This window comes from Thamnophis sirtalis, unplaced genomic scaffold (assembly GCF_051295495.1).
Source record: "Thamnophis sirtalis isolate CommonGarterSnake01/CBP01778 unplaced genomic scaffold, rThaSir2_p1.2 scaffold_10, whole genome shotgun sequence".
NCBI classification, from domain to species: Eukaryota; Metazoa; Chordata; class Lepidosauria; order Squamata; family Natricidae; genus Thamnophis; species Thamnophis sirtalis.
In genome coordinates, this window is record NW_028261390.1 from 58327939 (window position 1) to 58353598 (window position 25660).

The 25660-nt window shown below is 36.8% G+C and overlaps 1 protein-coding gene across 3 annotated transcripts in view; it reads right to left on the bottom strand.

Annotated features, from left to right (window-relative positions):
• Positions 1-25660, bottom strand: part of MARCHF1 (membrane associated ring-CH-type finger 1) — a 125860-nt gene that overhangs the window by 51328 nt on the left and 48872 nt on the right. For all 3 annotated transcript variants that reach the window (XM_087724676.1, XM_087724677.1, XM_087724678.1), the window contains one exon: positions 10967-11017. In XM_087724676.1, the coding sequence (XP_087580802.1) occupies positions 10967-11017 (51 nt within the window). The remainder of the gene's footprint in view (positions 1-10966; positions 11018-25660) is intronic.

Sequence of the window (25660 nt, forward strand, 5' to 3'; positions counted from 1 at the left end):
TGAATCACTCAGGAACTTTAATTTATTTAGAAATCTGAACACTCCAATATCATGTTTGCTAACATATCATTGCCCTCCTTTTCTGAGTTAAAATGCATCCTGCCACTTCATTTTGTGGGTCCTAAATTCTGAAATGAAAATCTTATCTGCAGTTTTAGTTTTACTCCCAGTTGTTTCCTATCTACAAACTATCAGTCATAATTAGACTATATTTCTGGGTCAGCAAGCAACAAGATTTAAGGCACTATTTAACTTTTGAGGGTTTTTAAAAAAATATAATTTTGTTAAGAATTTTAATTACAACAATAAAAACTAATATAAAGTAAAGTTAGAGTATCCCAAAGGTGCTTTTTTCAAGAGGCAACTGAACTTTCTGTTTTTTCTTTGAAGACGTTTCTCTTCTCATCCAAGAAGCTTCTTCAGAGAAGTTCTTCAGAGCTGAAGAAGTTTCTTGGATGAGAAGCAAAACGTCTTCAAAGAAAAGACAGAAAATCCAGTTACCTCTTGAAAAAAGCACCTTTCGGACAACCATGACTTGGATGACTGAGAATCTCCATAGACATAAAGTTAGAGTAAGAAAAGAAAATTTAAAGAAAGAAGAAAGTGCAAAAAAGGGAAACAATAAAGAAAAAGAAAAATATAATAAAAAAGAAAACAAATATATAATGAACTATCCTCCAACCTTCATAAGTTAGAATAAATTTAATAACTATTCACCTCCATAAGAATAAAATATATATTTTTATTCCATATGCCATTTATAGACGTAATATAAGCAAACCAATAAAACATCTTTTCAATTTTGATGTCAGCAAAAAGAACATTGCAAAAAAATCTTATTTTAATCTTGATTAAATAAACCAATTTTATTTTCCTTTCTTTTACTTATAACAGTCTTAATTTTTAATTCAATCAAATATTGTTGTAAGATTGGATTTTCCTTCCGTTCTTCTTTATCCCATCAGACAGATGAAAAAATCTGATGGAATAAAGAAAAATGGAAAAAAATGATCTTCAAAATATTTTCTTATAGGAGCTACAAAACCAATAATTCTCCTGGTTTATAACTTGTTTTTCCTGTTTAAATTTTAAAACTTCAGTCAGTTTCTTTTGTATATCCAATAAATCATTTTCTTAGCCTCTCATTTGTAGTTCTACATTCTGTACTTTATCTTGTCAGATAAAATTTGTTCCACATCTTTTATTCCTTTATTGATATCTTTTAGACAGTCCAAAGAAACAGACATCATTACTTGACAGGGTTGATAGTATAGTTACTAGCTTTGGCTCCATTTTTCAAAGATCTTCTTTAATATTCCTAAAATCATAAATGATTTGTTTCATTCAGTATGTCCTGATATTTCACAGCATCAGGCTTTGTAATCTTTTTCTGTTTAAAATCCTTAATTACTCCAGTGTCCATTACTGAATCCAAGAAGATCCCCAAGTGATGCACCAGATCTGTTTTGGGTACTGCAATCCCATCCAGGACCAAAACTTCCGGGACACAAAGGGGCCCACCCACATTTTAATAGGGTTCAATTGAAGCCTGTTGTTCCCCATCCAGGTATCCTGTCACTGAGAAAGAGTGTTCAGTACCTCTAGATGATGGATGATCTCACCCAGCAGTTTCATGTGGATGTTAAAGAGAAGCAGAGAGTGTTGAGCCCTATGGCATCCCGCCATGGGCTGGACCACTCACTCCCAATTAACAGAGATTATAACAACTTTATACAAGTGAAAAAATAGTTTGAAATAAACAAATCACTTATTCTTTGTTGTTATAAAACATCCCTGACTAAGCCATGGAAAAAAAATATGGGGCTGATGAACACTATATCCCAGGATAACTTGTCAATAAGTTATTACACCTGGCCACATGGCAATCACTAGCAGCATTTTAAAATAAACATATCAATCTAGACGAGCAATTGTAAAACTGTTCCCCATGTGCTCTTCTGGATAATCATTTATATAATGGAAGCATTGTTCAAAGAAGGATGCACAAACAATTTTAATGTCATCCTATCTTGATGACAGTATATAAATCCACAACATAAGTTGGAGCCTTTTATAGGGTACTAAGTTTGCAAACTTCATTTTCTAATCACTTTCAGAAATTCCCTTTTAACTGTTCCAAAGGTACTAGAGATCTTCAGAACTACAGTTATGAAAAGCCCGCATCAGATGAGTTTTATCTTCAACTACAGTGGGGCAAAAAAGTATTTAGTCAGCCAATTGTGCAAGTTCTCCCATTTAAAAAGATGAGAGAGGCCTGTAATTGACATCATAGGTAGACCTCAACTATGAGAGACAAAATGAGAAAACAAATCCAGACAATCACATTGTCTGATTTGGAAAGAATTGTTTTGCAAATTATGGTGGAAAATAAGTATTTGGTCAATATCAAAAGTTATCAAATGTCAATACTTTGTTATATATCCTTTGTTGGCAATGACAGAGGTCAAACGTTTTCTGCAAGTCTCACAAGGTTGGCACACACTGTTGCTGGTATGTTGGCCCATTCCTCCATGCAGATCTCCTCTAGAGCAGTGATGTTTTGGGGCTGTCACTGGGCAATACGGACTTTCTACTCCCTCCAAAGGTTTTCTATGGGGTTGAGATCTGGAGACTGGCTAAGCCATTCCAGAACCTTGAAATGCTTCTTACGAAGCCATTACTTTGTTGCCCGGGCAGTGTGTTTGGGATCATTGTCCTGCTGAAAGACCCAGCCATGTTTCATCTTCATTGCCCTTGCTGATGGAAGGAGGTTTGCACTCAAAATCTCATGATACATGGCCCCATTCATTCTTTCCTGTACATGGATCAGTCGTCCTGGTCTCTTTGCAAAGAAACAGCCCCAAAGCATGATGTTGCCACCCCCATGCTTCACAGTAGATATGGTGTTTTTTGGATGCAACTCAGCATTCTCTCTCCTCCAAACACAATGAATTGTGTTTCTGCCAAACAGTTCTACTTTGGTTTCATCTGACCATATGACATTCTCCCAATCCTCTTCTGGATCATCCAAATGCTCTCTAGCAAACTTCAGATGGGCTGGCTTAAGCAGGGGGACACGTTTGGCACTGCAGAATCTGAGTCCCTGGCGGCGTAGTGTGTTACTGATGGTAGCCTTTCTTATGTTGGTCCCAGTTCTCTGCAGGTCATTCACTAGGTCCCCCCGTGTGGTTCTGGGATTTTTGCTAACCATTCTTGTGATCATTTTGACCCCACGGGGTGAGATCTTGCATGGAGCCCCAGATCGAGGGAGATTATCAGTGGTCTTGTATGTCTTCCATTTTCTAATTATTGATCCCACAGTTGATTTCTTCACACCAAGCTGCTTGCCTATTGCAGATTCAGTCTTCCCAGCCTGGTGCAGGTCTACAATTTTGTTTCTGGTGTCCTTCGACAGCTCTTTGGTCTTCACCATAGTGGAGTTTGGAGTGTGACTGTTTGAGGTTGTGGACAGGTGTCTTTTATACTGCTAACAAGTTCAAACAGGTGCCATTAATACAGGTAATGAGTGGAGGACAGAGGAGCCTCTTAAAGAAGAAGTTACAGGTCTGTGAGAGCTTGTTTGTAGGTGATCAAATACTTATTTTACACCATAATTTGTAAATAAATTCTTTCCAAATCAGACAATGTGCTTGTCTGGATTTGTTTTCTCATTTTGTCTCTCATAGTTGAGGTCTACCTATGATGTCAACTACAGGCCTCTCTCATCTTTTTAAGTGGGTGAACGTGCACAATTGGTGGCTGACTAAATGCTTTTTTGCCCCACTGTATAAACAAAAGAAAAATTAATTACAGGCTTAAGAATGTAAAGATTTTGAAACAAACAGCAAAAAGCTAATTAAGCTAAGCTAAATAAGTTTTTGTCCAATCTCTCTCTTTCCCTTTGTAGGAAAGTGAATGTAAGAAAAATGTCAGCGTTCCAAATATCATCCAAAATTAAATCAGAATCCAAGGCAGAACTTTCCTCAAACTTCCAATTTATTAAGAAAGACATGTTGGCACATCTGTTGAAACCTGAATCAGAAAGCTTCTTGGGTTTTCCACCCAATTGAAAATTTAGGATCTTTGGCCTGCCACAATCTCTTTTATTTTACTGTCCTTTTTCATTAGTGGGGAATTGGGAGGGGGAATAGTAAGGAGTAGAATGTGTGTTGTCAAAATTAAAAATTCCTTCCGAGAATTGAATTGAATTGAATTTATTATATTTCTATGCCGCCCTTTTCCCCAAAGGGGACTCAGGGCGGCTCACAATCCAAGTCAAGGGGGGGGGGGTGTGTACAAATAAGGAATAAAAAAGACCAAGGTCATGCTTTGTCTCTGCACCTCTGAGCCTGACCGGAACTGGATAGTTGGAACTGCCAGCGTGGCAGTGAAAGATCGGACCATGTGATGGACTTGTAGGTGTGGGGCCAAGATCATGAACTTTCAACTGGGTGGAAAACCCAGGAAGCTTTCAGATTCGGGTTTTCCACAGAGGTGCCAACATGTCTCTCTTAATAAATTGGAATTTTGAAGAAAGTTCTGTCTTGGATTCTGATTTAATTTTGGATGATATTTGGAACGCTGACGTTTTTCTTACATTCACTTTCCTACAAAGGGAAAGAGAGATTGGATGATATTTGGACTGCTGACAGTGGTGACATTGCAGCTTCAGAAGGACCCTGGTGGAAATGGATTATCTAGACCATTTAGAGGCAGGTTTTAGGGTCAAATATGGGACTGACACTGTATTTCACAGGATTAGTACATCCATCCATGCTCTCCTTGATGTCTCAGTAGTTTTTATGCCATCGTCCTTGGTGTCCAGTTGGACTGGGTTGGGTGGCACAGTTTTTCAGTGGTTCACCTCCTTCTTCCAAGGTCAATTCCATTTTCATCTTGAGCGTAAGACTCCAATGATTATTACTATGAGTCTTCTTATCTCCTGTACCTGTACCTCTAGTACCAGAGGTGGTATTCAGCAGGTTCTGACCAGTTCTGAGAAGAACCAGTAGCGGAAATTTTGAGTAGTTCAGAAAACTACTCAAATACCACCTCTGACTGGCCCCGCCCCATTTAGTCTCTGCCTCTTGAGTTCCAGCTGATTGGGAGGGAGTGGAGATTTTACAGTATCTTTCCTTTACCACGCTCACCAAGCATGCCACACCCACAAAACCAGTAGTAAAAATATTTGAATCCCACCACTGTGCCTAATACAGAGATTTCTGCTATATGAGCTGACAGACAGAGTCTATCTGTCTGTCTATGATCAGCTAGCTAGCTAGCAATATCAGCATACATAAAGCAGTCTGTTAAGAATATTCAAATGAGCCATATTAAATCATATAGCCAACTTGTATATGAACAAGATGGTTTGAGAGTTGTGTACATTTAGATAATATCAGATTCAATAAAATTAATTGTCTTTTTGCTCTTGAATTTAGTAATGGTGGCATGTTTCCAAAATGGCAAACATTGGCTTGGCATCAGAGGCAGTATGTTTGGATAATCATGGAAAGCTCATAGACCTTGAAGGACCCTTCAGTTGAAACATCAACCACTGACTCTTCTATAACTCTACTCTGATATAAGGTATAACCATTACCTACACAGCACTGGCTTTACCTCTAGTGTATAAACTTTTAACTGCCTATAGTTTATATACAAAACTCTATAAAATTCCAGTATTATTTTTATTTAGCACCTCGTTTGATTTAAATGGCATTCTACATTGTTTTTGCTATAATTCTGAAAACTCTGTGAGATGTGATTCAGAGGGATCAAGAATGAAAGAACATGAACAGCTTTTAAAAACACACTACATAGCCAGTTGAATTCTTGCCAAAGCCTGTTTACAATGGACAAATATAACTTTTCAGAAATGAAGACTTCTAGCTTCTTTATTAAATTTCTTCCTACTTGGTTCCCCTCTTTTGCTATTTCTATCTTCAATTTCATTTCTTAAAACAAAACATTATTCCGCTGGGTCAGGGATTGGCAAACTTAAACACTCAAAGAGCCACAAAGGTCCTAACCAGAAGCTCCCTGTTCAATTCTGAAGCCGATCGGAACACAAGTTCCCCCACCATAGTCTTGTCCTAGCGCGGTGTCCTTTTTTCTCTATCTGTCCTAACTGAAAGCCTTATCAATTGTGGAGCTGACTGGCGACAGGGAGCCTCAGCAGAGGGATGAAAGAGCCACATGCAGCTCCAGAGCCTCAAGGCCCAGGATACCTGCGAGACCACCTACTGCCACCGGTAGCCTCCCACCACCCAGTGCGATCCCACAGAGTTGGCCTCCTCAGGGTGCTTTCGGCCAGACAGTGTCGGCTAGCGACCCCCAGGGGGAGAGCCTTCTCTGTGGGAGTGCATTCCCTCTGGAATGAGCTGCCCCCAGGCTTCGTATAATCCCCAACCTCCGGTCCTTCCAACGCACCCTAAAAAGTTGGCTTTTCCAGCAAGCCAGCCTGCCTGAAAAGAATAAAATAAATTATTGATCATTGTTAATTTTAATTCAATCTTTGTTTAAATGTTATTGTTAATTCTAATTGGGTTTGTTTGGGATGTTCTATTTAATTTTTTTTAACTTTTGTATTATGTGTTTCTTTTAATGTTGTACACCGCCCTGAGTCCTTGGGAGAAGGGCGGCATATAAATCTAATAAACCTAAACTTAAACCTAAACCTGTACTGTTTTGTATCCCCTCCCCTATATTTTGTAAGCCGCCCTGAGTCCCCTCAGGGAAAAGGGCGGCCTATAAAAAAAAACAAAAAAAAACAAACCTAAAGTTGCTGACCCCTGAGCTAGGTATTGATCGTGAGGTAGGGAGTTAATGATTTACCTTTTCACTATTGTAAAAAGAATTCAAGTTTAGTTGGCAACTAGCAGTAAGCTCAAACGTCTGCCTTGCATCTGGGTCAGTTTCTACTTCGTACTATTACTAATAATGTTATTTTAGTATTTTATGTAGATGAAAGTCAAGCTTTGTATAAAATTTGACCAGGACAGACACAAATAACAGTATGCCAATCACACACACACAAAAGTCTATGCAGAAAAAAGGCTGCAGTAAATCCAAGTGACGTTATCAAAATGCTACAGAAACTGATTACAGTACCTCAGTGGCAGATGTCAGAAATAATTCACCCCCAAAAGGGAGATGAAAACTACTGGACAACAGTTATCTGATGTAATAAGGGAATCAAAATAATAAAACAAAACACTTCATCTTCATGGCAAGGTCTAGGTTAAATATGGGCATGTATCCAGGTTGATTTGATTTGGTTCTAGACTTCTTACATAGCCACTTGATGTGTGGTTTCCTTCCAAAAGGCCTCCATAAACCTTGTTACCACCGAGAACTGGGCCTTGGAAACAAGCTACTTGAGAGAAATAATTTATAATGCCTGGACACCACTGATGTCAGCCACTTACAAGATGCTGAGTAAAACTGCTCGCTAGAGAGCTGAGAAAACCCAAAGCCCTCTCTAAAAACCAGATGGTCATTTAGGGACAAACTATACTGATCAGTCCCATCACTTAATGGCTACCAAATGCAACTGGACCAGAGCATGATTAACCATGGCAAAAGGATGATGGAAATTCCTTTCACTTCCATCAACTATTGCTTTGAGACAAAAAATGAGATCCAAAATATGAACACCAACATGTGTTGAAGCCAAGATGACCTGACACAAGCGAGGGCTGCTATGGAAAACATGAACTCAACTTTTATCCATGTACCGTATTTTCACCCATATAACCCGCCCACGCAAATAACCCGCCCACGCAAATAACCCGCGGGTTTTCCGGATCGTGTAAAATATTTTCCGTATACCCCGCCCACGCATATAACCCGCGACGAGTAAGAGAGAAGGGAAACAGCTGAGATGGGGGGGGAAGAAACGGAGAAACAAGCCTGCGCAAGCTGGGGAAGAGGAAAGGAACGGAGGAGAAGGAAACAGCTGAGATCGGGGTGGGGGAAGAAACGGAGAAACAAGCCTGCGCAAGCTGGGGAAGAGGAAAGGAACGGAGGAGAAGGAAACAGCTGAGATCGGGGTGGGGGAAGAAACGGAGAAACAAGCCTGCGCAAGCTGGGGAAGAGGAAAGGAACGGAGGAGAAGGAAACAGCTGAGATCGGGGTGGGGGAAGAAACGGAGAAACAAGCCTGCGCAAGCTGGGGAAGAGGAAAGGAACGGAGGAGAAGGAAACAGCTGAGATCGGGGTGGGGGAAGAAACGGAGAAACAAGCCTGCGCAAGCTGGGGAAGAGGAAAGGAACGGAGGAGAAGGAAACAGCTGAGATCGGGGTGGGGGAAGAAACGGAGAAAGAAGCCTGTGCAAGCCTCCGATCGTGTAAAATATCTTCCGTATACCCCGCCCACGCATATAACCCGCAGGGGGGCGCTGTGCATGTAAAAACCGCATATAACCCACGGGTTATATGGGTGAAAATACGGTAAGTCCTAGAGGCTGTCAAATTGAAGTGACTCAGCACCACAATGCATAGTGCTCCACTACTAATCCCAACGATATATACAGCAGAGAGGAACCTACTGGACAAGAGATTGGTGTGCACACAAACAAGTTTCTTTTTCTACAATACAGTATCACAAATAGATGCCATATGCTGATATCCTCACAGCAGTGTCCCTGGGCATGGTCAAAATCTCTCTTATGAGCATAGTCAGCCCCTTTATAGTTATTACTCAATTTCTTCAATCACAGATGCCAGCATTTTTCTTCATGCAATAATTCAACACCTGAAACATTTACTTTTGAAATAGTCAATAGCAAGTACAATCTGGAGTAAATCCAAATTCAATAACGAAACCTAAACAGTCTGGATTTCAATAAGTATATATCTTTGTCAGTCTTGCACTACTGAAAAGTAATTGAATATATTCCTAACTTTAATATTGTAACTGTCTTATTGTAACAAAATCAGTATAATAAATTGCCCATTAACAATGTCACCAAGCTGTTCACACAGAGCAAAGTTAACGATTTCTAGGCAAGAGAATAAATGGTCATTAATCAGTTACAAAAGATGGCAAAACAAGTAGCAAACATTTCTGAAAACTACAAGGAAGAAAACTCACTGGAAAGGCAACTTAAAATATATTTAAAACAAAAATAATTTTGAAAGGAATATTGCATACAATAATTTATGAACAACGTATTGTAACACCTGTTTTTGTATTTTATATATACATGTGCTCTAGATTAACAATAATTTATGTTACAATGTGTTTGCCATTTTCCCCCAGTACTTATTCCCAGTGTACATTTTGTAACTTTTCCATTTATGCTGAGAAAATATGGAGATATGGATAACATAAAAAAAGAAGAGAATGGGGGACAAAAAAGACAGAATGCTACTTCAGCTACCCCTTCCTTTGATTAAAATAAGGCCTTTCTCTGACATGCAGCTGCTGAAAAACTACAAGGAAGAAAATGAAAGCTTTGTTTCTATAAGGAATATTTTTACTGGGCCTGTTGCACCCAATCTGGACACTCTGGAGTGAATATCACAATCACTACTTTCACTAGTGGTTTTTGCTATTAAATCACTGCCCTTGTGGGTTTTTTTTTAATTGGTAGAAAATGGCAGCATTTCCTTCTTTTAGCTTGATCTAATATCAAAAACCAATAGAAAGAAACAGATTAAGGCTAAATGAAGGAAATGCTGTACCCTTCTACTAATAAAAGAATAACACTATTTATTTACTTATTATTTATTTATTTATTTTATTAATTTTATTATTTATTTTATTTATTTTATTTATTTTATTTATTTTATTTATTTTATTTATTTTATTTATTTTATTTATTTTATTTATTTATTTTATTTATTTTATTTATTTTATTTATTTTATTTATTTTATTTATTTTATTTATTTTATTTATTTTATTTATTTTATATTTTATTTATTTTATTTTATTATTTTATTTTATTATTTTATTTTATTATTTTATTTTATTATTTTATTTATTTTATTTTATTTTATTTTATTTTATTATTTTATTTTATTATTTTATTTTATTATTTTATTTTACTATTTTATTTTACTATTTTATTTTATTTTATTATTTTATTATTTTATTATTTTATTATTTATTTATTTATTTATTTATTTATTTATTTATTTATTTATTTATTTATTTATTTATTTATTTATTTATTTATTTATTTATTTATTATTGAATTTATAGGCCGCCCAATCCCGAAGGACTCCGGGCGGCTTACAAAGAAGGAAGGAAGAAAAAAAAATAAAAGGAAAAATAAAAAGAATAGTTTAAAATTCACAACACACATTCATTCTAAACGGGGCTGGACCATTAACAATAAGGTCAACAGCCCCAGGCCTGCCGGAACAGCCAGGTTTTAACAGCTTTCCTGAAGGCCATGAGAGTGGGCAAGGCCTGGACCTCTGGGGGAAGCTGATTCCAGAGGGTCGGAGCAGCCACAGAGAAAGTTCTCCTCCGGGGGCCCGCCAGCCGACACTGACTGGCTGACGGCATCCGAAGGAGGCCTAATCTGTGGGATCTTATCGGCCATTGAGAGGTAAGGCCAGGTTAAGCCCACAAATTGGTGACTGAATTGTACAGACCTAGGCCATATGCAAGATTATAAACAAGATTACAAACTGAAAGACATGGCACTAAAATTTCCCATTTAAAGTTTTATTATTTTTCCGGATACTAAATGAAAGCTAGTTTGCTGTAGATGTTAAGACACCACACTAAAAATAGGCAATTCAACTGAGGCACAAACCTTCTGAAAATTTTGCCAAGAAAACTTATAAAAATGTGGTTATTCTTGTAGAATCAAAACATATGTTCATGCATCTTTAGTCTTTAGTCAGAACTACACCCCATTTATATCCAACAGAATTCATGTGTACTTACAGTTTAATCAAGATGGTATGCATGTTGCAACAAAACTCCCTGACAATGATTTACAACTTACCTTTGAAATGTTACTTGATCGACTTGTTGAGCGGCCTGGAGATTTTTCATTCTGTTAAAAAAAAAAAAGATTTGTTTAGTTTGGACTTTAAAAAACTTACAAGTATTATTATTTCTTCATTGTGAAGTTCATATAATTTGTTTGTTAATAGATTGTTGACTGGAATTCAATGACATACTTTCAGCATGCTGAAGAGCACAAGTGTTCCTACTTTTGCACTCTTTTAACAATAAATCTTTATACTACATTCTAAACTTATTTTTGAAAGTTTCTGCAGTTCAGAAGTGGCATCTCATGGTATGGAGAGCTACTGCCCAAGAAAACCAAATAAAAGGTTCCTTTGTTCAATGAAATTAATTATGCATTTCTTTGGAACCTTGTTATTATTTAACAGACTTAACAATTGAGGTAAATGATACAAAAAGTCAACATAAACAGGTAAAAATACCCAAACTAGAAATAAAGAACATGTAGCTTTTACACTGGGCATGTCAAAGAAGAGAAAGCATATTCAGACTAAAATCTCATACAGATATCACAGTTGAAGGATTACTTTAACCATTCATGGACTCATGCCAAATTAAGCCTTTTGTACAGAACACATTTAGGGGGGAAAATATTGCATTAATGTTCATAAAATATGATTTCTTAAATGTATATCAAGGCTTTCCCAAAACATAGTCCAAGATAAGGTAAGAACTAATTTCCTCCATATATCAGTTTTCTAGTTTTTGATGTTTTGCGTTCTGTTCCACTGAAAGGAAAGTCTTTTTGGCACAAACTCTTTGTGTGAAAGATGTAATTGGCCTGGTCTACAGTAATAAAAGCTAGTTACAAAAGGTAGCTCTTATTTTCATTGAAGTTATATAAAACACCTGTAGATGACATTGAAACAGGAAGAAATAAAATCATAGTTGGATTATTACCCTAAACTGAGAAGATGATCTAAGCAGCCTTATGAATAGAAGTTATCCCACATCATAAACTTAACACTAATTATAATAACTAATATGTACCTGAGTTCCAATAAAGATGAAACTAGTTAAAGCCTAGGTTACTATAACCTTATAATAAAAGAGGGATTCGCATGTATAACTTTTTGCTTCCTAGTCTGGTCTACTTTGGAGGACTGACAACAAATCTGAACACATTTCCCCCCCCCCCCACACACACACACATTATCTTCATGAGAACTAGGGAGGGTCTTGTCTGAGATTCATATACAGAACTGTCACAGAGTAAGATTTTTTTATCTGAGTGTTGTTGGTTGCAGCTCTTCCTCCTCTTATTTTTTTCTCAAGGTTATTCCACTACATACTTTCAATCAGGTGAATGGATGAACTACCTGCTAAAGTATCTTCACCAGCAGGATCAGCAATACTAACTCATGTCTAGTCTACCTGGACTGGTCAAGAATGTCAAGAAATTCAAGAAGATTCGCAAAGGGAGGAGAAAATGCTACCACGCGAGTGATAGTGGGCGCACCGCGGTTCGCCCACATAACACCCATCCTCCACGAGCTGCACTGGCTACCTGTTGATCTCCGGGTGCGCTTCAGGGTGCTGTTGAGCACCTTTAAAGCCCTTCATGGTAGTGGATCTGAGTACTTGAGAGACCGCCTTCTGCCGATTACCTCCCTCCGACTGATAAGATCGCACAGACTGGGCCTCCTCCGAATTCCATCCGCCAGTCAATGTCGACTGGCGACTACACGGAGGAGAGCCTTTTCTGTTGCAGCTCCGACCCTGTGGAACGATCTCCCCGTTGAGATACGCACCCTCACCACCATCCAGGCCTTCCGCGCAGCCCTCAAGACCTGGCTCTCCCAACAGGCCTGGGGATAAGTCCTTAATTTGCCCCACTCGAGTGTTGAATGTAGAATGCATGTTGTGTTTTTACTACTTATTTTGTTTATATATTGTTTATTTTGTATTGTACCCCCTCCCTAATGGTTGTAAGCCGCCCTGAGTCCCCTCAGGGAAAAGGGCGGCCTATAAATCTTAATAAAATACAAAAAAAACCAAACCAAAAATACCAATGATGGCAGTAAAAAAAAAAAGATGGCATACTATTACGATCCACGATAGAAAGTGTCCTCACATATTGTTTAACAGTATGGTATGCTGGTTTAACAACTGAGAACAGGAAGGCACTACAGAGAGTGATTAATTTGGCACAAGAAACCATTGGTTGCCCTCTAATACCAGTGGATGAGATTCACCAGGACTCGCTGTTTCAGCAGAGTAAGGAAGATACTTAAGGATGATTCACACTCTGGCCAGTGTATCTTTTCACTTTCACCATCGGGCAGAAGACACAGAAGTGTTTTGGCCCAGCAGGAGCCATTGGAGCTGCCACCAGATTCCGACAGTGAGGGGCCCTATGAGTCGGCTCTGGAAGATGTGGAGGACCCTGGACAGGGTTCCGACTCGAGCAGGGCGCAGAGAGGCTTGTTGGCCACCAGGAGGCACCTGAGGCCTGGAGCAGCAGTGAGAGCCAAAGGGAGCGTGCTACCGAAGTCAAGCCTTGGAGCAGTGGGGAGGAGACAAGGGAGTGTGATTCTGACATCATGCATTGGAGCAGTGAGGAGGAGACAAGGGAGTTCGTCCTGGATTGATGAATTTCACTGGTGCCAGCGTAGTGTGTAATATGTATATACCATGATATAAGATTATACACCTAAGTAACATACATGTTGCACAAAATATGACTTACATATGGAAATGTATGACTAGTTTTTTTTCCCCTAACTACTTGTCTATGGATTATTCTTTATATTATTCATGTTGTCTTGTATTCTTGTATGGACTTGTTGTGGCCCACCAGCTGCCAATGGAACTGGTGGCAGACTCAGATGATAAGGAGGTTGGAGAGGAACTTGGGCCAGTCCTGGAGTCTGGGGAAGGCTCTAATGGATACTCTGTTTCAGAAGCAGAGATAGAGACAGAGCCATCTGACACTTCCCAGCTGCCTTCGGAGACGGAGATAAATGGGGAGGAAGAACAGCTGGACCCTCTTCCAGATGTCCACATGTGCAGAGCTGTTAGGAAAGGAGAATAACTGGGGTCAAGGAGCCAATTTGGGAAGAAAGGCAGGCACACAGTGATGCTTAATGGCCCCTCCCTAGCTGGGCAATAAATAGAAGGAAAGGGGAGGAGACAACCATTCGGATTTTTTTGGGAAGATTTGGTCATAGTGTGACTGGAAGTTCCCGGCCTGGCAATTATCTCAAGGAACTGATAAGATCTGTTACTGCAGTTAACCTTTTGAAGGATTATTGCCTGGACTTTTTGGTATGTGAATGCCATTAATTCACAGTAGCTAAACAAAGAGGGTTTTTTCAGAACAAGGAGTCTGTTTATTGGTTCTGCTAAGACTGGGTCAAAACAGGACTGCACCAGTTGAGGCAAAACCAATTTTGTTGTATAGACGATGTACAACGACAATAAAGGCATTGAAAAAACTTGACTATAGGCAATAATAAATTCCTTCAATAATTACAGATTAGAAAGATAACAGGAAAAGCAATTTTTTTCTCGTTGAGAAAGAAAGCCACTTGTAGTCTTAAATTATTCAGCAGCATGGTATTTCCTCAAGGTTGCAGGGAAGAAGTATATATCTAGTAAATGATTCCAAGATTAAGTTGACATCAGAAAGTCAAGGAGTAGAGACTGAATAAATATGTCTCTCTGTACTTCCATCCCAAAGCCGCAAGGGCTGGACTAAAACAGTGGCAACTAATGTTTTCTCCCAGAACTATAATAATATTTGGCTTTTAGACAATGAAAATTTATTAAGTGTTTATGTAATTCCATGGGTTTTTTTTAAAATAAACTCAGTCTTTTCATTATTTTCCATTTCAAACAGATATTTCTACTTAGTATTTATAAATGTTTCATCTATGCTTTTTTAAAAAAATGTTTAAATTCAATTTTTGAGATATTTTATTTCAGTAAATCCTCTTTCCAAAACAATTCTTTAAAAATTATCTATTTTACATCAGATTCCCTGAGTATTAAGTACTGCACTTACTAGAAATAAAAAAAAATAGATAGCAATTGAAAAGGGAAAGGAATCTGTGTTAGTTGTCTACAGAAAAACAATGATTAAATTAATTTGTTCTTGATTTATTACAGATATTTTTATGCCACTTCATCCAATTTAATCTAAGGTGCTTACTGGATCATCAACATAAAAACATTATTGATATAAACTTTAATAAAATACAGATTAAAATTTTATCAAATCAAAACCTAATGCGATATAAAATGATATGTACATTACATGTAATTCTCCCAAGTATTATTTATTCTTTAAATTTCTCAGTTCCAAAATGTTCCTTGCAAAACCTAGGGCTTAATTAGTTTCCTGAACATCAAAAGTGAGATTAGGGAAGGGTCAAATGTATTGATTTCTTTCTTAGACATAGAGGGTAGAAAGCAGTAGAGCCGGATGTAATCTGTATACTGATAGATTTCTACTCCAAAGTCCTGAATGACCTTCTCCGGTAATTTCACATCAGTGTTAAACTGCACAGGAGATAAAACAGAACTCCGTGGAACATAAAGTCAGAACAGTGGTTTCTTAGTACCACCTGAAATAAAACAGTTTCCTGTTTTACTCTCACCTCACAAAGCATCTGCCAGGATTCAGTATATAAATGGGACATATTATTCTCCGCTCAGTGTCACTGCAGGAGTCCCATGTCAAACCGTAGATCACATTGTGACTGACAAGCTGATGGCAAATACCAGTCCAGTATATAATTTTATATCTATCTATCTATCTATCTATCTATCTATCTATCTATCTATCTATCTATCTATCTATCTATCTACATACTTTGTATTTTATTAATCTATGTGAAATGTCAACGTATATTGAAAGTTAATGTATGATATGCCATACGCCAAACAAATAAATAATTGTATGCTTGTCACCTGTTAACAAAATATTTGTAGAAAGTAATTCACCATTCTTTTCTTTAATTATTTCTATTCTTACTGGTCAGCATCTCCTGCATCCCTACTTCCAAATTCTGGAAGTATCAAAAGAACCATATTTATTTCAGAAAAGCATGGGGAAGAAAACTCTATGAAAGCTAGCATTGTAAAAAGAAAGTTCAAAAGAGAAATATCCATGCAAAAATAACATTGGCGGAGTTAGTCTGACGACTTTAGCATGAATACACTTTTTTTTTTATTCTAGCAACCAATGGTTCCATAGAAAGCCAGCCAAATGTGAAGACTGATTTCATTTATAACAAATGGGAAGAGGAGCAGTTGGCAGCAAAAATAGCTGGTGTCAGAAGAAATAAGACAAGGAACCTTTTGCATTTGTAGTGACCCTGTGCACATATTTTTAAAAAAAGCATTATATTTTTTGTTATGTGCACTGATTTAATACTAGATCTTCCCAATGCCATCTGTATCTATTTGGCTTCTCTCTGTCTGGCTTAGAGACTGGCAATAAAATTCTTCCAAATTTCAAAATAGTGAAGCATTATTGTTTGTAACAGTTTTTAAAAGTCTGGTATCTAAATATTCATATTTAGCTTTTTGCAATCTGCACTGTAGTTATATAAATATGAAAAGAATCTTCATTGGGACATGCCACCAGTCATATAGTAACGAGAAGTATGGAAAATTCTAGAATGATATGTAAATTGGTATAATCCAATCTGTTCTACTCTTTTTTGATGAGTATATACTGTGCTTGTAAAAATTTTGCCCACATTTTAAATTTAATTTGCTTGTCTGTTTAATGGCAGAGGATGGTGGGACTTAGTTTTTAAAATGAGCAAGTACCATGCATTCCATGATTATATATTCATTCCAAATAAGCATTGGAACATGTTTCTATTGGCTTAGAAGGAATGTTTATTCTAAAAAGAAGGAGGTAAAAATCACAGTCTTGGCGATCTTATGTATATGCAACTCTGAATCAACATTTTAATTTAATTTAATTTATTGAGAGATGGTGGTGGTACTACAGGCTACTTATGCTGCCTGCTTGCAGTTTGGCAGTTCTAGTCTCACCGGCTCAAGGTTGACTCAGCTTTCCATCCTTCCGAGGTCGGTAAAATAAGGACTCAGGTTGTTGGGGGCAATATTCTGATTCTGTAAACCATTTAGAGAGGGCTGTAAAGCACTGTAAAGCAGTATATGAGTCTAAGTGCTATCACTACTGCTAATGTTTTTGCTTGCACTCATATGACTATTATTCCTTTAGTAATGAAAAACCAGAATATCTTCCCAGCAGTTACTGAGTAAAAAGCTTTGGTATTTCTACTTCTTAGTATTTCTATTCTATTGAGTTCTATTGGACTTCCTTTCAGACAAATGTATATAAATTTTATTTAACTCATTTCCTCATTTTTAATAAAATAAATAAATACAGTAAGCATAATAATTAAAAAGTACCCATGACCTTGTATGTCTTCATCATGTTTTAAGTAAGTTATATCTCAAATGTCCCCATATTTGATACCAATGGTTGGTCCAAACCCTCCTGACCTACCTAAGAGCTTAAAGACCTAGATCTGCCAGTTTGGGTCCCCAATGGAGTTGGGGGGGGCATCACATTGGAAGTATTTGATCGATTAATAAGAGATTCCACCTCCACCCCCATCCGGCTCCCACTCCCACCTTCTCTTAATCAGATTTTGTATTAATTTATTTATGTTATTAGTTCATATAGTTTTTTTCTTTTAGCATTATAAACCTTGAAGTAAGGTAGGCAATCTATAAAGTTTTTAAATAAAAATAAATCAACAAATATTAATTTGGTATTAAATTGTTTACTATGTTTTGTATGACAGCGTTGGAAGTACTTGATTTCTAACCAGGAAGAATTCTTATTGAAATTGATGCCTCTGCTGAATTGCACAATCAATGCCAGCATTCTCACCAATGTATTGATCATGCAAGGTAAACATTGTGATGGTTGTAGCACAACATATTTGGGGGCACCAGATATGGAAGGGCTGCCATATATTAATGTATTTAAGAAATTTATATGGCTACACAATTCACCTCCAGGAGGCTTACACATTAAAATTATACAAAGTGAGAAATCCATAAACACCTTCCACATCCAACAAGCAACAACAACCACACTATTTTTTTGTCTATCAAGATTCTTAGTCATCCAGGTCATGGTTGGCCCAAAGTTCCTTTTTCAAGAGTCAACTGGAATTTCTCTGTTTTTCCTTGAAGATGTTTCACTTCTCAAAGAGGCTATCTATATTAAAATTGAACAGCCCTGCCTTAATAGAGGGGGAGGGAAATGACACCACCTTTTCTCCTGTTTACAATGCAATCCTTTCAGCAGTTTCAAAAATGTTCCATACCAATTTGTACTATTCAGGTGACCCTGAGGACAGAGATAAACCTCCAAGTGGCCCCAACAACTCTCAGAAAGAATGCTAAAGACCAGAAGCAAGAAATGCTAGAAAATTTTAAGATTGATCATCAAAAGATGAAAATGTTAACAAAAATATTAAAATGAAGGATCAAACTGAACTGATGAAGAAAACTGATTTAAGATTTTTTTAAAAAATATATAAAACAATGTACTGTTGGTAAATAACACCAGAAAAATTAAGTAAAATATACTTTATATTTTTTATTGAAAAGGTGACAAATAAGAGGTATTATTTTATCATGTTTGGTGAATGTACAAGAAAGCTTGAAAAGTATTTATTTATTTCATTTCTATAGAACTCAATAAGTGAGATAGGTTAAAATGAGAATGTTCTTATAGTGAGAAAATCAGAAGTGACTTATCTTCTATATCTTTCTTTAGAAGATATTATTTGAAGCTCAGGGTTAAGCTGTGGGATCTTTGGTGTTCTCTGAACTTAGTGGTTTTCTTGCAGATGTTTCATTACTAAACTAAGTAACATCATCAGTGCTAGTAGAGTGGGATTTGCTCTCAATATATATTCTAATGGCTTGTCCTGTGTTAGTGGGAGTGATATTGGTGGTTCTTTGGTTGACTTTTTACTGTTAGCTTGTTTGGAAGTTCATTGATTGGGGCATGATTTGCTTCTTGATTGTTAGTCTAAAGTCAATCTTGGTGCTAATCTCTACTCATTTGGATTGCTGGTGAGGTTTAGGTCATTCTGTTCCCTTTTTATCTTGCTGATTGAATCTTTTGAATGGTATGTGAATATAGTTTGCCTTAGTGAAGTGATGGCAAACCTTTTCGGCACCAAGTGGCAAAAAAGGAGCACTTCATGCCCGTGTGCCAGGCAACATGGCTCCAAGTGCCACTTCGAGCACGTGTGCAATATGTTGTCCATCACGGGCTTACTGCCTGTTAATGGCTGATTAGTGCCACGCTTCCAGGAATTTTCTGGCATTGGTAATGTTTCTCCATTGGTTGACAAGCTGCCTACCTACCATAAATATTTTGAAAATAGCATAGGCAAATTAAAAACCATTCAAGGATTGACACCTTATATGCATTTTTGTACAATATCATCATCACCCACTCCCCCCTCCAGTCTCTATCATCTAAAGTGTATGATGAAGGGTAAATGCAAATAAAGCTTATCTTCCCCATTCATGGCTTGTGAAAGCTATTTATTATGATCAAACATTGACCTGACTTTCCATTAAGATGCTGCATTTACTGAGCTATTTCAGCAAATGAGTCACATAATCAAACTGCATGCTGATCTCCATGGCAACCAGGTTATAGACTCTGCCAATATAACTACTAAATCCAAGGTTATTCCATCTGTACAGTTGGAATAAATGTAAATAAAGGCTTAAAACTTCAATGATTAGCAATTCGTTGTGAGATTAGCTTTAATAACAAGATGTCTACAGCTTGAAATGTCATTAAATGAAAGATTAGGACACTCAATTACAGAAAATGTAATAGTACATCATTGTAGTTTGATTCTTCCTGATAATCTCAATCTTTGCAGTCAAGGGAATATAATTAAATTAAAATCTTTCTAATAGATAAACTCTAATCTCAGTAATACATACTGTTAAGTATTAGTAAATTCTTTTTTAACATTACCCATTTTCAAAAACACAAAATTAAAAGATAAACAGAAAGAAGAAGAAATAATAAAGAAAGGAAATAGATGTACAAAAAGGAATAAAAAGTAAAGAAAAAGAATGATATCTGACCTTTTTTTGCTTCAGATATGTATAAGTAACATACATAAAACTTCTTGGCATTCACTGGAGATAGTAATCATGTTTGGAAGAGTCTGCAGTAAAAGGAAACCAGGCCACCAAAGAACATGGTGGTAGGATAACATCAAAGGTGGCACCAGACAGAGCATAGGAAAACATCAAAGAAATAGTGAAATATTGGAAAATATGGACCCCTGGCCATAGAATTGCTAAAATACAGACATGACATCATCATCATCACTACATTGGTTCTATATTCCCATATAATTCTAATCAGATATGAAAATCAACATTTCATTTCTTTTTGTTGCAAAAATTCCAAGTGTTTTCCAAATAGAAACAACATTAAAGTCTTTTCTTTAATCGAGGCTAACAATTTTGACATATCCACCAATTCCATGAGCTTCACCATCCATTCTTCCACTGTAGTATTTGTGCATCTTTCAACCTTTGTGCATATAAAAGTATTTCTGCTGAATATGTATCTATGTATGTATGTATGTATGTATGTATGTATGTATGTATGTTATATTTGTGCTGATAAATAAATAAAGGGAGACTAGTATAGATCTATTTATTTATTTATTTATTTATTTATCTATTTATTTATCTATTTATTTATCAGCACAAATATAACAAATGTAACAAAAAGGCAACAGTAAAAATATTGGGTTTCTGCCTGGATGGTCTCTTGTGACGAGCCGAAGGACAGAGAATGGAAGTAGTGATCTTCCTCCCATATTTGGGCATACCGGGGGTTGTAAAATCTAATATATATATATATATTAGACATATATATATATACATATATATATATATATATACATATATATATATATATATATATATGTTCCAGTATAAGCAATTTCAACCAAACTTGGTACACAGATTACTTACTCTCTGGAGAAAAATGCTGTGAGGGTGTGTGCTCTGTTAAGATAATGCCTGTTATGCCATACTGCCATACTGGCTTCTACTGTACAGATCAGTGGAGTTACCATGGTAATAGCTTCACAGTATTCCACAAGGGGGCTCCCTCTGGTAAGGGGGAAAATCCAACATTAGAAATTACATTTAGTCCAGACATTTTTGTCCCTATAAATAAATACCCAGACAACGCCGGGTTATCGGCTAGTCACATATAAAAGGAAAGTTTCACAAGATGCATCTGTTTGTCAGTTAAACCCAAAACAAATGTTTCAATTGGTTTCAATTGTATATTTACTTTTAAAATCTTTTGTATCAAAATACATATTGATTCCTTGAATGTCTACGAAAGATGGAAAAAAATACCTTCAATTTAGTTATATTTCCAAGAAATATTTGAAATTTCCTTATACATTTTTGGCTATTTGTCCAGTGTCATATACCAGTGATACATCATTCAATATGGTATGAAAAGGTGCAACAACAACCTGCATTTTCCCTATGATCACAATTTTCTAATTTCTTCTCACTTGATTGGAGACCATATGAGCAAAGCAAACAGGTATTCTAGTAGTGTGAATCTATTTATGCTTGAGTCGGGTCGCGCAGTGGTTAGAATGCAGTACTGCAGGCTACTTCTGCTGACTGCTGGCTATCTGCAATTTGGCAGTTCGAATCTCAGCGTCTCAAGGTTGACTAAGCCTTCCATCCTTTCAAGGTGGGTAAAATGAGGACCCAGATTGTTGGGGTTCTGTAAACCACTTAAAGAGGGCTATAAAGCACTGAGAAGTGGCATATAAGTCTAAGTGCTATTGCTACTGCTTGTCACTAATCTTCCGGTGCATCACTGAAGAAATGGTAGATGTTTTCTATTAAAGGAAGAAATATGTTATATTAGGATGAGCAAATGGAGAATTCTCAGAACTATTTTGTTTTTCCCCAAAGCCTGTACCCATTGGAATGGCTAATCCAAGCTTTTAGGCAATAACTTACACATTTCTTTAAGTGTATTTTCTAGAAATATAGCAATTATATATCCAAACTAGAACTGCCTGGTGGCTATGAAAAATCCCAATCAATGCAGAACAATAGATATTTTTTGCTACCCTTATCATTACAATGCAATCTCTAATATGGGTTATGACTTGTGCTTGATTGCTTTTCTCTAATGGAGCTCCAGAACACTCTTCTTGGGCTCAATTTCTCAGAACTACTCATAAAATTAACATACACTCTAGGGCAGTGGTTCCCAAACTTGACAACTTTAAGACTTGTGGACTTCAACTCCCAGAGTTCTCCAGCCAGAAGAGCTAGCTGGAGAATTCTGGGAGTTGAAGTCCACAAGTCTTAAAGTTGCCAAGTTTGGGAACCACTGTTCTAGGGTATTGGGGCAATCTGTATACCCATTGCAGGATGCAATGAGATTTCAGAATTGTTCACCTGATCTCAGTGAAAACCCCAAATTTTCACTAAACCCAACCAACTCCGGCAATTGTCTACCCTTTTTTCCCCAAAATAAGAGCTTCCCAGATAATAAGCCCAATTGGGCTTTGAGCGCATATGCTAAAATTAACCTTCCCCTGAAAATAAGCCCTGCCTGAAAATAAGCCCTGCCAGAAAATGTTGCAACATAGAAACAGCCATGGGGTGACCATGCTCGCTGCCTCTCACACTTCAAAAATAATAAGACCTCCCCAAAAATAAGGCCAAGTGCTTATTTCGGGCAAAAGAAAAAAGACCCTGTCTTTATTACTACACGGTCATATGGGCCAAATTAACAAGAGTGGCAATAGTAGGTGGAAAAGCAATCAGAAAATGACTTAAGCAACTATTTATATCCTTCAAAATCACATTTCAGCTGCCATGAGAACAAGGTTTCATGTGCGACCTCCAATTTGTATCAAGACCCAAACACCTGGAAAAAATCCATGATTTATGTGATTACCACAAATTCCTAAGTTGTTCAGACTCAAGATTGACAAGTGGGAAACTGAAATCTCTGGTCTCAACCACTAGCCCAGCAATGGAATCCAGTAGTGCAGGCAGGCAACAATGAGAGCAGTCGAAAAGTAATAATCCCATCTGTTCTGTTGTAATAATCGTGAATAAATATTTGTATTTGCATAAAGAAGAAAAGAGACAGCTCTATATCGGTAATAAGGTTGTCAACCCACTCTGTCACTTTAGTTTTGTCATTAACCCTGATCAACACACTTTTCTATTTTACAGCATTACTTTTTTCCACACTTCTCTCCAAAATGCAAGTTTGCACTTTATCCATCTTCTTTATCAGGGAAACTTTAAACTTTACAGAATCAAGGGACATTCTGAACTCCAAAAACTTTCTTAGTTCTACTAAAAATTTCTATGGACAAGATAAAGATTATTTCAACATAAAAAATATAAAAGTCTTAATTAAGCATTGGTGCAAAATATTGACTGTAGAAGTGAAATCATCATTTATAGAGGAAAACAAAAATAGCATATCCACAGTTATACTTATCAAACCTAAAGCTAGGAGCACATAATATTTCTTGATATTTGCTTGCTCACAAAAACATCAAGTCAAAGAAAGTTCTTTAACCTCCAGGTTTTATGAATTTCAATGAGGCAAAAGCCATAAGCCAGTTAGACACACTTGAAAACACCATAATATGAAAAGAGCAAGTACAATGATCTAGCTGATTTCAAATGAACCTTGCACAGTAAGTTCTTATATTAATAATAAAGGGAATAAATTTTGTTATTAGGAACACTTTAACCACAACAATTTTATATCAAAATAAGTCAAATGCTGTAATATCAAATATAAGCATCAGTTCATTGCAAGAAACAACTAATATATAGCATGGCTGCAGTTATAACTCAATACCTGGGGCGCAAAATCAACGAAGAAGGAAAAAAGCCAAGCAGTGCACTACCAGTATGGAAGATCAGTCTGGAAAATGAGATGCAAGCAAGCTGAATAGATGAAATAAAAGAAGCTGAAGACTAAAGAACACCTGATCGAGAAATATCACATAAAAACAAAGAAGATTAAGGAAGCACTGGAAATAATAAAGCAGAAATAATAAGAAACTATAGCCAGGAAGATCCACAGACATGAAGTGCAAATTGCATATTATAGGCAGAACTCCACTTTCAGAATAAAAGACACACATATCAATAAAAGTGATTGCAAGATTTTTGAATGTAAGTCAAAATATCAATTAACAATCTCTTACACGTATGATGTAACTGAATGTATAATTGAATAAAATGTAATGTAATGTGTACCTTATATATTTTCAGTAATAGTTGAACAGTCGTTTTTCTCTTGTTCTCTTCTGAGGAATACCCATCTGAACTATTCCCATTTTTCTGGAATTAGTATTGATTATTTAGCATACACATGCTTTTTCAAAAAATTTGTTTGTATCCATGGTTTAGCAACCATTTGTCTAAAATGGAAGATGGCAGTGTTCCCCAACCTTTCGGGGTTGGCAACCTGGCATGGGGGAGAGGGGAGAAAAAGGGAATGTTTTTGTGTGAGGGACAGGCGCATGTATAGCTTCACTTGTATGAGCAACTGATATATGCACCTACTGCTTGTCCAAGCGGGGTTGCACGACACCGACCCATTGCGCATGTGGGCCAGTAGGAAATAGCCATGACCTGATAGTGGACTGAAACCCAAAGGTTGGGATCCCTGGTATATGGTCTCCTGCTTGAGCAGTGGGTTGGACTAGAAAACCTCGAAGGTCCCTCCCAACTCCGTTATTGTTATTCAATACGTGGCGTAAATGTAAATATGTGAATATATAAATGATTTGAAAACTATAATAGCAGTTAGACTTATATACCGCTTCATAGGGCTTTCAGCCCTCTCTAAGCGGTTTACAGAGTCAGCATATCGCCCCCACAGTCTGGGTCCTCATTTCACCCACCTCGGAAGGATGGAAGGCTGAGTCAACCTTGAGGCGGTGAGTTTTGAACCGCTGAACTGCAGATAGCAGTCAGCTGAAGTGGCCTGCAGTGCTGCACTCTAACCACTGCGCCACCTCGGCTCTATAAATGGTTTAATTGTTTGACATGAAAGATTGATATAACTGATTAAAGACTAATGAGAAGTTCTGAAAGTATTAATATCAGAATGGGAAGGAGAGAAAAGGATATAGTATAAAAAAGACAATTGTAAGAAGAAATAATTCAAGTTCTGTATGAAAACATTCTTTTTAAGATAGATTACTGGAAAGTGGATGTGTCAAAACTCAACAAATGATCTGGAAATGAACACCTAGGGAAACCAATCTCATTATTTAGATTTATTAAGAAAAGATGACAATGCAAGAATTCCAAGCAGTACCTTTTCTTTCCTCTGTGATTAATTTACATAGAGGCAAAGTCTATGTAATACTTACTATCCTCTTTATCAGTGTGCAAATTTACTCCTTTTTTTAAGCGAAAGCAGAGAAGAATGTGTTTTGCCAGTGGAAAATACAAGATAGGATCTATAGAGAAATGATGAGGTTAAAGAGGTTTTGAATGAGAAAAAATGTACGTGTGATAAAGACTGCTGCATAAAATGGATCAAAGGAATACATTGTATGCAGAGAGAAAAGATTGCAAA